The following is a 15,857-nucleotide window of genomic DNA, read 5'->3' as shown; positions in this document are numbered from 1 at the left end:
AAGAAATGGTGCATAGCTGCCAAACCTTATTTAAGGTTAGAACTACCTTTCTAAGTTTTCTGATACTTCTAGTTTGGAGTTACATTTTTATGATAACATAGCTACAGCATTTCAATTTAAAGTGTGTATACTATTGCTTACTAGGTGTGTCCAATCAATTTTAACCACTCCCCCTTCTAATTAGGGTTAATTGGAAAAGCTGTTAAACAGAGAACATTGTATTATTTCTTTGTACACCCTGATGAAGGCCATGCAGCCGAAACGCGTCGGTTTTTTAAAAACATTGTTTCTATTGAACATGCCATACTAATAAAGGCATTTTAATTAATTATATGAAGAGTGCCTTGGTCCTCCTTTCTTTTTGAAGTTTCAAACACTGTTCCAGACATTATTATGAGCCGTCCTCTCCTTAGCAGCCTCATGTGGTATACTACGTTAACTGTTTCATTTAATTTAGTTGTTAGGAGAAATCAAATGTAATATGAGCATTTACTACAAACAGTATGGCATTTAGGACCCGTTTTCTATTCGCGCATATTCATGTATTTACGGTCAAAATACTTCCTTTTGCGTACGTCATTGGGGTGGGTAGCGCAGCCAGTCGGAGAGCACAGCAAGCGTGCTAATTGCAAATAAATGAAATTGAAATGGTAGCTATTAATTAAAAAATATCTTTGTTTCTGTCGAGTGCTGACGCAAACTCTCACTCAGTGACTGAACCATATTGAGTTCTTATGGCTGTATGAATCGACAGATATTTTATAAGCTCTTGTTTTTTGTTAGGAGCTGCCTACTCATTGTTTTTGTTCCTCTGAGATAGATGGCGTCTATTTCAGTGACGTAGAGTAGCCATCCAACTGTTTTGACAGCTGAGGAAAACAACTATTATGATATGTTATTATTAATGTAGATATTACCATGCAATTAAAAAGGGTGTGATTTGCGTTTGATAGTTGATAGTAAGTGGGAATTTCAAGAAATTACAGTTTTTTTTGTTTTACTGATAGAGCTAGCTAGCCTATTCTTGAGGTGACATTGAAATAGTGCAGTTAGGATCTCTGAGGTGTCTACTACAAAACTGGATCAATGCGTTAGCCAGGTTAATTGCCGAACTTAATTTTTTTTTTTTTTAGATAACCTTGAAATGGGCATGGTCTAATTGACTTAACAACCAAAACACATCTACGTTTTGCTTTTTTAATGAGCCAGAATATCAATAGTTATTTCTGATTGTTTATTGAAGTTAGCTGGCTAACTCATTGAACCTGCTTTGTACTATACCGACCATTGAGTTATACAAGAAGCTCTTATATGGCTAGGGAAAACGCCTGTGTCTGTTATTCATCAAATATTAACTGAGTTTTATTCTTTGTGTTTGATCTTCTCTCCCCCTACTTTGAGCCTAGGTGTGATGAACTGCCCCAATCTTGTGGGTTTTTAGGAGAAACATCAAACTTGTTGTTTGGGAGCACATAACTACTATGATCAACACAGAGGCAATACGGGAATTTGAAGCCAAAGAAAGAAAATCCAGAAGCAATCTTAAGAAATGCTTAGCTTCCGCATTGTCTGCAGACCTCAACAGGTAATGATTAACACTGTTCATGGACACAGAACCTTAGCCTATTTTCCAGTGAAGTCTAGTAAAAACCCATTCTCATTCACTCTACATAAGGCGTTGTCAGGCAACTGTCAAGAATGCCCTTATTAGTAAAATACTCCCACACTCATTATCCTATCAAGCAAAAAACTAAATTGCAGCCTACAGGGCATTGCGCGGTGACAGAGTGACACTGAGACTCAGATTTTTCACATTAAAAAGTATGTCAAACAAAAACAATGATTGCAAAGTTAAATTCACATGCACAATGATTACTTTTAACAATTTCCACAGAAGATTTTACAAAACACATTTACCTGACAAATAGTGCAGATTCAAAGTTTGGTAGCAGAATGACAGCACAAACTGTCATTCTGTTACCAAACTTTGTATCTGGAGTCTGTGTCACTCTTACCGTGGAAATGCCCAACTACAACCATGGTTGGGGCGAATTCCATTTATTGACCCCAACCCTGACTACGCTCCAGATCAACATCACGGTTTCCACTAGATAGCACAGCCACAAAGTCAAAATTGTCTATATAAAAATTCCTGAAAACAAAATTAACGTTTGGGTCTTAATTTAACATTAGGTAGGCATAAGCTAAGCAGTGTGGTTAAGTTTAGGGTCACGGTTAGGTTTAAAATCACATTTTAAGAAGAGACATTTTAGAAATAGGCAAGGTTTATGACTTTGTGGCTTAGGTAACTAGTGACGACCCAACTTCACCCTACTCCCCTGACTAAAACAAACGTTTTCCTCCGACTACCTGGTAGAAATAAGAGCATTAGTACCCCCTGTTGGCAGGTTAGACACAGTGTTGCTCCTGCTGCTCATGATAGTCACACGCAACAAGGGGTTATGGGAAATGGAACGACAAAGGAACATGATTTCCCATTTAACTCCTCGTATCCTGGGTGACCCACTTCCCAGTCACTCTCTGTTTATCTGCCTGAGGGCTGTAAAATGAAATGGCTACAGCAGCAGTAACACCACAGCTCATACATGCAACCCAGTTACTGTCTGCATCCCAAACTGCACCCTATTCCCTTTATAGTTGCTACTTTTGACCATGACCCATAGGGCTCTGGTCAAAAGTAGTGCACTACAAAGGGAATATGGTGCTATTTGGGGGGGGGACGTACAACAGCAGCAGTAGCATGCAGTAGGACAGCTCATACATGCCACCCAGCCACTGCCTTCCCTGGGGGCTATAAAATAGCCCAGTTCCAGTAGGCACAGAGGCAGTAGCTACAGTAGTACCACAGTTCTTATGGCCCATTTGGCTTGAGGCTGGCTGATTTCTGGGTCACCCACTTCAGTCACAGCAATGGGAGTTAATAATGGTGGAAATCGGTACAGGGGCAGCAAGGACCAAGGACTCTGTGCTGCTGAGTTACCCAGATCAAGTCCAGTCAGCTTGATTATATATAGTTAAGCAGGGTTGTAGGGTTTCTACGGTTGCCTATGACCACCCTACACTATTAACCATTCTATTCCCTTGATGACCCACCTCCCAAATGTACTCCTCTGTCTCCTGAAATGTAAATGTCTTCAATTAAGAAATTAACTGTATCATTGTCTCTATCCTATTCTTGCTCCACTGAAATTATTTTGTGTTGCAATGTGTTTATGTACTGCCAGATGTGAACCACTCCTGTGTTGTGATTTCCCAGGCTGCTGCAGGAGGAGTTAGAGGCAGATGTCAGCCTGTGTACGGTGGGCTCCTGCACCAGCTCCACCCCTCTCCTGGTTCACAGGGCTGTTCTCCTGGCCAGGGCCCCACACATACTGAGGAGGGATGCTCATCCAGACCCCAAGACCATCCAGCTAAACAACTATGACAGCATGGAGCTGAAGCAGTATATCAGGTACACTCAGTCAGAATACATGTTATTGTCTTTACAGTTTCAGTACACTCACCAATCCATCGAAATATAAGTACTAATGCTATTTCTATGGTCCAATCATCCATCTGTAGGCCCTCTATTCTTACTCAAATAGACATCACAGATGCATAAACTATATTTTAATCTAAATCATTTAAGAGAGTGTTTCTATGTAGATAATCTAACTCTGTCAATTAACATGATTGTTAGGTGGTGCTTAGCGTGTAGTTTCTGTACTGTTAAATTACAGCCAGAGGGCGCCATACTCTTTTTATTTTATTATTATACATTTTTTTTCTCTCCAGACCTTGATGCTGTAAGTCAGCAATACTCGATGCAGACCCAGAACGAGGTCAATACGGACCGCGGGTCCTGACTTTTAAAATAGTCAGAACTCAGTCTTTCAACTTACTGCTGTTTAGAGCTGTAACCGTAGAAGGCACAAGGTGCAATTTCAAAAGTTGGTAGTGCATGGGGAGTTTTCCTCTTGTTATGTCATTCACTGACAGACCTTAGAGAGCTATTTATAACCTGTCATAAATGTCCAGTTGATCAACTAGATAGGTAAATTAGACTAACCAGCTATCTAAATCTTGTAGTTATCATGGCCAGATTAAGTGCTCAGGGGCCTCAACCCCCAGGAGGCCCCCTTTTCTTTTTGTCAGGTATTGTAATTTTTTTTTAAATTATGATTATTTCTTTTTTTACCTTTTTAACTAGGCAAGTCAGTTAAGAACAAATTCTTATTTTCAATGACGGCCTAGGAACAGTGGGTTAACTGCCTTGTTCAGGAGCAGAATGACATATTTTTACCTTGTCAGCTCAGGGATTCGATCTTGCAACCTTTCGGTTACATTTACATTTTAGTCATTTAGCAGACGCTCTTATCCAGAGCGACTTACAGTAGTGAATGAATACATTTCATTAAAAAAAAAATCTTCCCGTACTGGTCCCCCGTGGGAATCGAGTCCAACGCTCTAACCACTAGGCTATCTGCCACACTAATGTGTAGAATTGCAGAAAATTAAGTTAAAATGGCAACATTTTCTCTCCGCCAACAAGAGGGGTGTGAACAGTTTGGGGTCACATGGGTTGTGAAGTGGAGGTTTGTTACTACGCTGATAAATGCAATATCCATCCGGAACTTTGCCACATAGGAAATGTGTGACCGGACCTTCTCAAATAGTAGTTGAGTACTCCTGCTGTATGTATTTTGAGAAGCAGATTATTAATAGAACGGTGTAATCTGATTACGAAGGCATTGTGAGATTATCTGATCATGTTACTACTAATAGCATCCATCTGTAATATCAACATCAGGGTATGGATCCAGTGCTACTCTCCATTAGGAATACTGTAGACTAGAGTCAGATCTGGCCCCAGCAGCAGCAGTATGGTCTATTGAGAGAGTACAACCAGCCTTTGATCTAATGCATTATGCTGCTAGCTCATTAGCAGGGTATTAATCAGGCCTTCAGAGCAGACCATGTTGTGCCATGATGATGACTCTGGAATACTGTATATGTGGACACAAACAGAGTACAAACAAAGCCTGTTGATAGATGTATATGTGTGAGAGCTCTTGGATTGGGACAATTCACTCTTAATTGACCACATATTTGTTATGTTCATAACCATACCAATGTGTATGCTTGCAAGTCTTCTTTACTGGTAAACATGTCTCATTTAACTTGTGCCACAATATCCATGAAAAGACTACTGTGTTAAATTGAGTTAATCTCTACAGGATCCCCCCCCCCTCTGCGGTACGGTTTAGCTAACGTAGGCTAATGTGATTAGCATGAGGTTGTAAGTAACTAAAAAATTCCCAGGACATAGACATATCTGATATGGGCAGAAAGCTTAAATTCTTGTTAATCTAACTGCACTGTCCAATTTACAGTAGCTATTACAGTGAAAGAATACCATGCTATTGTTTGAGGAGAGTGCACAATTCTGAACTTGAAATGTATTAATAAACCAATTAGGCACATTTGTGAAATCTTGATAAAACATTTTGAACAGATATGCAATGGTTCATTGGATCAGTCTAAAACGTGGACATACACTGCTGCCATCTAGTGGCCAACATCTAAATTGCGCCTGGGCTGGAATAATACACTATGGTCTTAATTTGCATTTCAAAGATGGTACAAAAAGAAGAAAAAAAGCATGTTTTTCTTTGTATTATCTTTTACCAGATCTAATGTGTTATATTGTCCTATATTAATTTCACATTTCCACAAACTTCAAAGTGTTTCTTTTGAAATGGTATCAATAATATGCATATCCTTGCTTTGGGTCCTGAGCTACAGGCAGTTAGATTTGGGTATGTCATTTATTAATCCACTACATGTATCAAAGATCATCATTCCTGTCTATCTTCATCCTTCATTGAGAACCCCTGAGTACCAGTCTTACTGTATCTTCAGCAGCAGATATACACCCAGGGTCCAGTTTATTAGGTACACCACCCCGTTCATGAAGATGGATCACTCCTACAGACAGTGAGTCCCGTGGCCGTGGCTTGCTATATAAAGCAGGCAGACAGGCATCGAGGAATTCAGTTAATGTTTGTTTGAGCGTTAGAATGAGCAAAACGAGTGACCTAAGGGACTTTGAGTGCTATATGATCATCAGTGCCAGGCGCACCGAATCGTGTATCTCAGAAACTGCCGCCCTCCTGGGCTTTTCACGCACAACAGTGTCTAGGGTTTACCGAGAATGGTGCGACAAAGGAAAAAACATCCAGTCAACGGCAGTCCTGTGGGCGAATAACAGCTCGTTGATGAAAGAGGTCAAAGGAGAATGGCAAGAATCGTGCAAGCTAACAGGTGGGCCACAAACACACAAATCACAGCGCAGTACTTATTTATTTAGTACAACAATGGTGTGCCAAACAGCATCTTGGAACGCACAACTCGTCAATCCTTGTCACGACTGGGATATTACAGCAGACGACCACACCGGGTTCCACTCTTATCAGCTAAAAATGAGAAGCTATTCCAGTCGGCATGCAATCACCAACACTGGACAGTTGAGCAGTGGAAAAACATTGCCTGGTCCGACCAAATCCCGGTTCCTGTTGTGTCATGCTGATGGCAGAGTCCTACCTGCTGTCAACGGTACAGGCTGGTGGCGGTGGTGTACTGGTGTGGGGAATGTTTTCCTGGCACACGTTAGGTCCAATTGAGCAACAATTGAATGCAACAGCGTATCTGAACATTGTTGCTGACCAAACCCAATAGAACATTTTTGGGATGAGATGGAACAGGCTGTTCGTACTGCCGTCCAATCTGTAGCAACTGTGTGAAGGCATCGCATCAGCATGGACAACATCCCTGTGGAACGTTTCCGACACCTTGTAGAATGCCCCAAATAATTCCGGCTGTTCTGGAAGCAAAGGGAGGTCCGACCCGGTACTAGATGGGTGTATCTAATAAACGGACCACTGTGTGTGTATATTCAAACAGAACCGGTGTTTTGGTCTCATCAGGCGCAGAAGAATCAGTTCAACTGCAGTGAGGTGAGCGAACAGGCCCTGGGGTGCAGTGTGCTAGCTAACAAGCAGTGGGCTGCGGTGTGCTAGCTAACAGGCACTGGGATGCAGGATACTAGCTATCAGGCACTGGGCTGGGGTGCAGTGTGCTAGCTAACAAGCACTGGGCTGGGGTGCAGTGTGCTAGCTAACAAGCACTGGGCTGGGCTGCAGTGTGCTAGCTAACAAGCACTGGGCTGGGCTGCAGTGTGCTAGCTAACAGGCGCTGGGCTGCAGTGTGCTAGCTAACAGGCACTGGGCTGGGCTGCAGTGTGCTAGCTAACAGGCACTGGGCTGCAGTGTGCTAGCTAACAGGCACTGGGCTGGGCTGTAGTGTGCTAGCTAACTGGGCTGGGCTGCAGTGTGCTAGCTTACAGGCACTGGGGCTCTAGCAGCAGTCAGAATCACTGCACTGTGCTCCTCTCACGCACCTCTGTGTTCTAGAACATTACACCCTGTGCGTCAGTGTCTCCTTGTAGCTCAGAGCAATAATGACTGACTGTAGTATTCCTCAGAATGTATACAAAGGCTCTAACCTAGGCATTTGTTACCATTCTAATCCTAGGTGTTATAGAGGGGATGGGATAAAGCTGAACACAAATTTCCTCTTGGACATTGGACAATAAAGTGATCTTCTTCCTTTTCTTCTGTTTCTACTAATCTTAGGCGAATGTACACAGCAGACCAACGCATGGGCTTGGCTGGAGAAGGACTCCCTGAGGACTTAGAGTCGCCTACTATTGTCCTCAATGGTCCCGATGCCGATCTCCACACTGACTCAGGTAAACAGATTAACAGTGTGTGCGTCCAAAATGGCTTCCTATTCCCTATATAGTGCACTACTTTTGACCAAAGCCTTATGGGTCCCTAGGTCCATGAGACTCAAAATGATCGGACTTAAACGGACATTTAAAAACAATTCTCCTTCATATTCATCATCTCCAGCACCACCCCAACATCAACATACAGTATGTGAAAATGGCTCGTTTCTATGTTTTGTGGGGGGGGAAATTGAGGAAGTTAAGTGTTTCCAATGACATCATCAGTGTGCATTATGTGATTTTTAACCAAATATGAGTAGGGATTGCCTACTAATTGGTTAATGATATCATTGGAAACAGTTATCTTCCTTTACAACAAAACATAGAAAAGCACCATTTTCACATATGTTGATGTTGTGATGGTGCTGGAGATGATGAATATGAAGTTGAAAAAGGGTGACATTTCCCTTTAACCCTTAATCGCATTTAGTATCTTGTTGTTGCTACTGGTAATAACAGCCCAGTGCAGATAAGGCAACACAGCTTCATTGACCTTTTTAGGTAAACACTGACGCTACTCGTTCTGCGTGTTTATTCAGTTTGGCTTTGTTCTCTGTCTGGGCACACACACACAAACACTTTGCGTCTGGTCCAACGGATGGAGTGCACGGTCCTTCTAGTCAGATCTGCCCAGGCCAAAGGACCAGGTTTTTTGCACATACATTCTCTTGTCTTATTATTACCCTCCATTCCTATCCCCCTCAGATAATGCTGTGGTTGTGGAGCCAGCCTCTGGTCTTGGAGCAGACCTGTTGGATCTCTACCAGAGAGGAGAAGGATCTGACATCAGCATCCAAGTAGGGGAGCAGGTCTTCTCCTGTCACAGGTAATCAATCAGCCAATACAATGTATGAAGTCCTTTTTGCATCAGCAGTGGTCACAAAGGGATTTAGTGTAACTTGGCCTAGACACCACAGAGCAAACAGAAGCACAGTGTCCAGGAAAAAACTCCCAAGAAGGAAGAAACCTAGTAGCATAATAAGATCTAAAGGTCTATCAATATTTGTGTAGGAGAATGACTATGATTGTTTTTTTTTATCTCCTACACAAAACCCCGCCTGGGACTTATCAAACCTCTGTACATCTCAATTGCTCTTCTATCTATGCATAATTTCATTCAACTCAGTAGGTTGTAGGTGGCGTTAGTAGGTGTATTATTTTCACAAAGCAGTTATAGTTCATAACACCAGGCCTACATATAGTTCAATCGAGTAAAGGCTTAACTCCATGACAACAGAGACAGAATACAATATGGAATTTTATTGAATAGTTTGGGGTAGGCCTTGTCCCCCACCCCACCCTACAAGGTTTGAGTTGACATACTCCGCTAGATTCATGCTCATATGTTGAAGGAAAGGATAGTGATTATTGCACGAGTAAGCCCATAGGTTAATCAGCGAGCGTGGTGGAATTGCCTTAGTGTGCCATGCTCATAGGCTGAAGTTAATAGGTGAATGACATTCCGCGCACTTGCTTATAGTAAAGGAGGAGGAGAGACGTGACGCTATGCTGATGAGGTAACATAAACACTAACATGGATACCTGCTATGCTGATGAGGTAACATTATAAACACTACCTTATCAATACCTGCTTTGCTGATGAGTGAGATGGGAAGCGATGTGAATTATTTAAGCAGTAAGGCCAGAAGGGTGTGGTATATGGCCAATATACCTCGTCTAAGGGCTGTTCTTAGGCAACAACAGCTGATGCGTGATCACTAATATTAAGGAAGTCTCAAGGTTTTGCTCGCCTGAGGTAGAGTGCCTCATGATAGGCTGTACAGTAGATTATACTATTTACCTTAAGAGTTTTCATCTATATTATTCGGAGCTGTCTATTTACTACCACAAACTGATGCAGGCTCTAAGACCGTACTCAACGAGCTGTAATAAGGCCATAAGCAAACAAAATAATGCTCACCCAGAAGTGGCTCTCCTAGTGGCCGGGGACTTTAATGCAGGAAAACTTAAATCTATTTTGCCTCATTTCTACCAGCATGTCATGTGCAACCAGAGGGGGAAAAAACTTGACCACTTTTACTGCACACATAGAGACGCATACAAAGCTCTCCCTCGCCCTCCATTTAGAAATCTGACTATAATTCTATCCTCCTGATTCCTGCTTACAAGCAAAAACTCAAGTAGGAAGTACCTGTTCAATATGGAAGTGGTCTGATGACGCAGATACTAAGCTAAAGGACGGTTTTGCTAGCACAGACTGGAATATGATCCGGGATTCATCCAATGGCTTTGAGGATTATACCACATCAGTCACCGGCTTCATTAATAATTGTATCGACAACGTTGTCCCCACTTTGACTGTACGTACATATCCCAACCAGAAGCAATAGATTACAGGCAATATCTGCACTGAGCTAAAGGCTCGAGCTGCCGCTTTCATGGAACGGGCCACTAATCCAGACGCTTATAAGAAATCCTGCTATGCCCTCCAAAGAACCATCAAACAGGCAAAGCGTCAATACAGGACAAAGATTGAATCCTACTACACCGGCTCTGAAGCTCGTCGCATGTGGCAGGGTTGCAAACTATCACGAATTACAAAGGAAAACCCAGCCGTGAGCTGCCCAGTGACACAAGCCTATCAGATGAGCAAAATGTCTTCTATGCCCGCTTCGAGGCAAGCAACACTGAATCATGCATGGGAGCACCAGCTGTTCCGGACGACTGTGTGATCATGCTCTCCGTCGCCGATGTGAGTAAGACCTTTAAACAGGCTAACATTCACAAGGCTCGCCCCGTGAATTACCAGGCTCGCCCCGGATTACCAGGACGCGTACTCAGAGCATGTGCCCAAGAATGCCAAGGTAACCTGCCTAAATGACTACCACCCTGTAGCACTCACGTCTGTAGCCATGAAGTGCTTTGAAAAGCTGGTCATGGCTCACATCAACACCATCATCCCAGAAACCATAGACCCACTACAATTTGCGTACCGCCCCAACAGATCCAAGGATGACACAATCGCCATTGCACTCCGTACTGCCCTTTCCCACCTGGTCAAAAGGAACACCTCCGTGAGAATGCTGTTTGTTGACTACAGCTCAGCATTCAACACCATACTGCCCTCAAAGCTCATCTAAGCTAAGGACCCTGGGACTAAACACCTGCATCTAAGGGTAGGTAACAACACATCTGCCATGCTGATCCTCAACACGGGCTCCTCAGGGGTGCAGGCTTAGTCCCCTCCTGTACTCCCTGTTCACCCACGACCGTGTGGCAACACACAACTCCAACCACATACATTTTTCAGACGACACAACGGTGGTATGCCTGATCACTGACAACGATGAGACAGTCTACAGGGAGGAGGCCAGAGACCTGGCAGTGTGGTGCCAGGACAACAACCTCTCCCTCAACGTGAGCAAGACAAAGGAGCAGATCGTGGACTACAGGAAAAGGAGGGCCGATCACGCCCCCATTCACATCGACAGGCTGTTGTGGAGAGGGTTGAGAGCTTCAAGTTCCTTGGCGTACACGTCACCAAACAACATATAATGGTCCAAACACACCAAGATAGTCATGAAGAGGGCACGAGAACACCTATTCCCCCTCAGGAGACTGAAAAGATTTGGCATGGGTCCTCAGATCCTCAAAGATATACTGCTGCAGCATCGAGAGCATCCTGACTGGTTGCATCACTGCCTGGTGTGGCAACTGCTCGGCATCCAACCGCAAGGCGCTACAGAGGGTAGTGCGTATGACCCAGCACTTCACTGGGGCCAAGCTTACTGCCATCCAAGACCTCTATAACAGACGGTGTCAGAGGAAAGCCCTAAAAATTGTCAAAGACTCCAGCCACACTAGTTATAGACTGTTCTTAATGCTTTCGCACGGCAAGCGGTACCGGAGCTCCAAGTCTAGGTCCCAAAGACTCCTTAACATCTTCTACCCCCAAGCCATTAGACTGCTAAACAGTTAATAAATTGGCTGCCCGGACTATTTGCATTGACCCTCTTTTTTTTTATGCCGCTGCTACTCGCTGTTTATTATCTATGCATAGTCACTTTACCACGACCTACAGTTGAAGTCGGAAATGTACATACACCTTAGCCAAATACATTTAAACTCAGTTTTTCACAATTTCTGACATTTAATCCTAGTAAAAATTCCCTGTGTTAGGTCAGTTAGGATCACCACTTTATTTTAAGAATGTGAAATGTCAGAATAATAGTAGAAAGAGCGATTTATTTCAGCTTTCATTTCTTTCATCACATTCCCAGTGGGTCAGAAGTTTACATGCACTCAATTAGTATTTGGTAGCATTGCCTTTTTAAATTGTTTAACTTGGGTCAAACGTTTTGGGTAGCCTTCCACAAGCTTGCCACAATAAGTTGGGTGAATTTTGGCCCATTCCTCCTGACAGAGCTGGTGTAACTGATTCAGGTTTGTAGGCCTCCTTGCTTGTACACGCTTTTTCAGTTCTGCCAAAAAAGTTGGGATTGAGGTCAGGGCTTTGTGATGGCCACTCTAATACCTTGACTTTGTTGTCCTTAAGCCATTTTGCCACAACTTTGGAAGTATGCTTGTGGTTATTGTCCATTTGGAAGACCCATTTGCGACCAAACTTTAACTTCCTGACTGATGTCTTGAGATTTTGCTTCAATATATCCACATAATTTCCCTACCTCATGATGCCATCTATTTTGTGAAGTGCACCAGTTCCTCCTGCAGCAAAGCACCCCCACAACATGATGCTGCCACCCCCGTGCTTCACGGTTGGGATGGTGTTCTTCGGCTTGCAAGCCTCCCCCTTTTTCCTCCAAACATAACATTGGTCATTATGGACAAACAGTTCTATTTTTGTTTCATCAGACCAGAGGACATTTCTCCGAAAAGTACTATCTTTGTCCCCATGTGCAGTTGCAAACCGTAGTCTGGCTTTTTTTATGGCGGTTTTGGAGCAGTGGCTTCTTCCTTGCTGAGCGGCTTTTCAGGTTATGTCGATATTGGACTCGTTTTACTGTGGATATAGATACCTTTGTACCCGTTATGACGGCAATTTCTTTCTGAGGTCTTGGCTGACTTCTTTTGATTTTCCCATGATGTCAAGCAAAGAGGCACTGAGTTTGAAGGTAGGCCTTGAAATACATCCACAGGTACATCTCCAATTGACTCAAATGATGTCAATTAGCCTATCAGAAGCTTCTAAAGCCATGACATCATTTCTGGAATTTTCCAAGCTGTTTAAAGGCAAAGTCAGCTTAGTCTACAGTTGAAGTCGGAAGTTGACATACGCTAATGTGGGAGTCATTATAACTCGTTTTTCAACCACTCCACAAATTTCTTGTTAACAAACTATAGTTTTGGCAAGTCGGTTAGGACACCTACTTTGTGCGTGACACAAGTCAAATTTCCAATAATTGTGTACAGACAGATTATTTCACTTATAATTCACTCTATCACAATTCCAGTGGGTCAGAAGTTTACATACACTAAGTTGACTGTGCCTTTAAACAGCTTGGGAAATTCCAGAAAAGTATGTCATGGCTTTAGAAGCTTGTGATAGTCTAATTGACATCATTTGATTCAATTGGAGGTGTACCTGTGGATGTATTTCAAGGCCTACCTTCAAACTCAGTGCCTCTTTGCTTAACCTCACTAGGGTAGGGGGCAGCATTCGGAAGTTTGGATGAAAAGCGTGCCCAAAGTAAACTGCATGCTACTCAGGTCCAGAAGCTAGGATATGCATATAATTGGTCGATTTGGATAGAAAACACTCTAAAGTTTCACTCTAAAGTTTCCAAAAATCAGCCAAGACCTAAAAAAAAATTGGTAGACCTCCTTAAGTCTGGTTCATCCTTGGGAGCAATTTCCAAATGCCTGAAGGTACCATGTTCATCTGTACAAACAATAGTACGCAAGTATAAACACCATGGGACCACGCAGCTGTCATACCGCTCAGGAATCATGAGGTAGGGAAATTATGTAGATATATTGAAGCAACATCTCAAGACATCAGTCAGGAAGTTAAAGCTTGGTTGCAAACGGGTCTTCCAAATGGACATTAACCACAAGCATACTTCCAAAGTTGTGGCAAAATGGCTTAAGGACAACAAAGTCAAGGTATTGGAGTGGCCATCACAAAGCCCTGACCTCAATCCTATAGAACATTTGTGGGCAGAACGGAAAAAGAGTGTGTGAGCAAGGAGGCCTACAAACCTGAATCAGTAACACCAGCTCTGTCAGGAGGAATGGGGCAAAATTCACCCAACTTATTGTGGGAAGCTTGTGGAAGGCTACCCAAAACGTTTGACCCAAGTTAAACTATTTAAAGGCAATGCTACCAAATACTAATTGAGTGTATGTAAACTTCTGACCCACTGGGAATGTGATGAAAGAAGTAAAAGCTGAAATAAATCATTCTCTCTACTATTATTCTGACATTTCACATTCTTAAAATAAAGTGGTGATCCTCACTGACCTTAGGCAGGGAATTTTTACTTGGATTAAATGTTAGGAATTGTGAAAAACTGAGTTTAAATGTATTTGGCTAAGGTGTGTGTAAACTTCCGACTTCAACTGTATGTAACTTCTGACCCACTGGAATTGCGATTAAGTGAAATGAACTGTCTGTAAACAATTGTTGGAAAAATTGCTTGAAATGCTCAAAGTAGATGTCGAACCAACTTGCCAAAACTATAGTTTGGTAACAAGACATTTTTGGAGTGGTTGAAAAACTAGTTTTAATGACTCCCACCTAAGTGTATGTAAACTTCCGACTTCAACTGTATTTGTACATATTACCTCGACTAACATGTACAACCACACATTTACTCGGCACCTCCTGTATATACCCTCGTTATTGTTATTTTATTGGGGTACTTATTTTCTTAATTTATTATTATATGAAATATTTTCTGCATTGTTGGTTAAGGGCTTGTAAGTAAGCATTTCAAGGTAAGGTCTACATACGCCTGTTGTATTCAGTGCATGTGACAAATTTAAAATGTGATTTGATTTGGTCTGGATATTCCACAGCTGTCAGCCAATCAGCATTCGGGGCTCAAACCACCCATTTTCTAACCTGGGTGGTTCGAGCCCTGAATGCTGATTGGCTGACAGCCATGGTATATCAGACTATACCACAGGTATGACAACTTTTATTTTTACTGCTATAATTACATTGGTATCCGGTTTATAATCGCAATAAGGCACCTTGAGGGTTTGTGGTATATGGCCAATATGCCACGGCTAAGGGCTGTATACAGGCACTCTGCGTCGTGCGTAATTCTCCTTTCTTATTGGCTTGTATAGCGTGCATTATTTCCCTGTAACGCACAGTAGAATTCAATAGCTATAGTTCATTTTTACAAGTTTTGTTTGAGCTGTTTTGAAAGTAAAAGTCCAGTTGAAAACAGTAGTTAGATTGTTGAGTTCAATTTTCAAAGTTAGCTAAGCTACTAAGTCTGTTTTATTTGGTTACCATAACAACTACTGTAGCTATCTAGTAAACTTGCTAGCTACTTCATTGAATGTTGAACATATTTCTACCTGCAAATGTGTTCAATTATAGCCATGGTATAAAAGGGATAATCAACTCGGGGCTCTATGCGATCTCTGTAAAATAATGCAACTCCGTGAAAGGTCAGTTCCACACGTTAATTATTTTCCATAAAAATAACAGCCCCTCATTTATTACCCCTTACTCACTAGATAAATGAAGGGATGATCCATTCAGACCAGCCTTACTGATTGAACTTTCGTTACTACATTAACATTCTCTGGCATTTGATAGACTTCCCTGATGCTCAAACTTGATTGATTGTTGGGCAGTTCCTCATGTAATAGTGATACACATGCAAGGCTGTTTGGAAGTGGAATGGGTACAGATACTGCTAATGATCTGCTGATACATACCGATGCGCTTCTTGTACATGAACAGTTTGATAATAGCTACTGATCTTGTGTATTTTTTTTAAATGTATTTGTGTGTCACATGAAATCATGTTATAACAGTGTTATGCATTTGCATACAGATGTCACTTTG

General features: G+C 42.3%; 1 protein-coding gene across 4 annotated transcripts in view; it reads left to right on the top strand.

Annotated features, from left to right (window-relative positions):
- Positions 1-550: 550 nt before the first annotated feature.
- The window catches only part of btbd8 (BTB domain containing 8), a 50,913-nt gene continuing 35,606 nt past the window's right edge, over positions 551-15,857 (top strand). For 2 of the 4 annotated variants that reach the window (XM_029750716.1, XM_029750714.1), the window contains exons 1-5: positions 551-650; positions 1,407-1,585; positions 3,278-3,472; positions 7,695-7,810; positions 8,555-8,675. In XM_029750716.1, coding sequence (XP_029606576.1) covers positions 1,482-1,585; positions 3,278-3,472; positions 7,695-7,810; positions 8,555-8,675 — 536 coding nt within the window. In that variant the 5' untranslated portion in view covers positions 551-650; positions 1,407-1,481. Of the gene's footprint in view, positions 651-1,401; positions 1,586-3,277; positions 3,473-6,963; positions 7,017-7,694; positions 7,811-8,554; positions 8,676-15,857 lie in introns of those variants that run through there. The other 2 variants (XM_029750715.1, XM_029750717.1) reach the window with 2 other exon arrangements.

This window comes from Salmo trutta, chromosome 4 (genome assembly GCF_901001165.1).
Source record: "Salmo trutta chromosome 4, fSalTru1.1, whole genome shotgun sequence".
In the NCBI taxonomy this organism is placed as follows: Eukaryota; Metazoa; Chordata; class Actinopteri; order Salmoniformes; family Salmonidae; genus Salmo; species Salmo trutta.
This window is presented reverse-complemented; position numbering and strand designations above follow the sequence as displayed.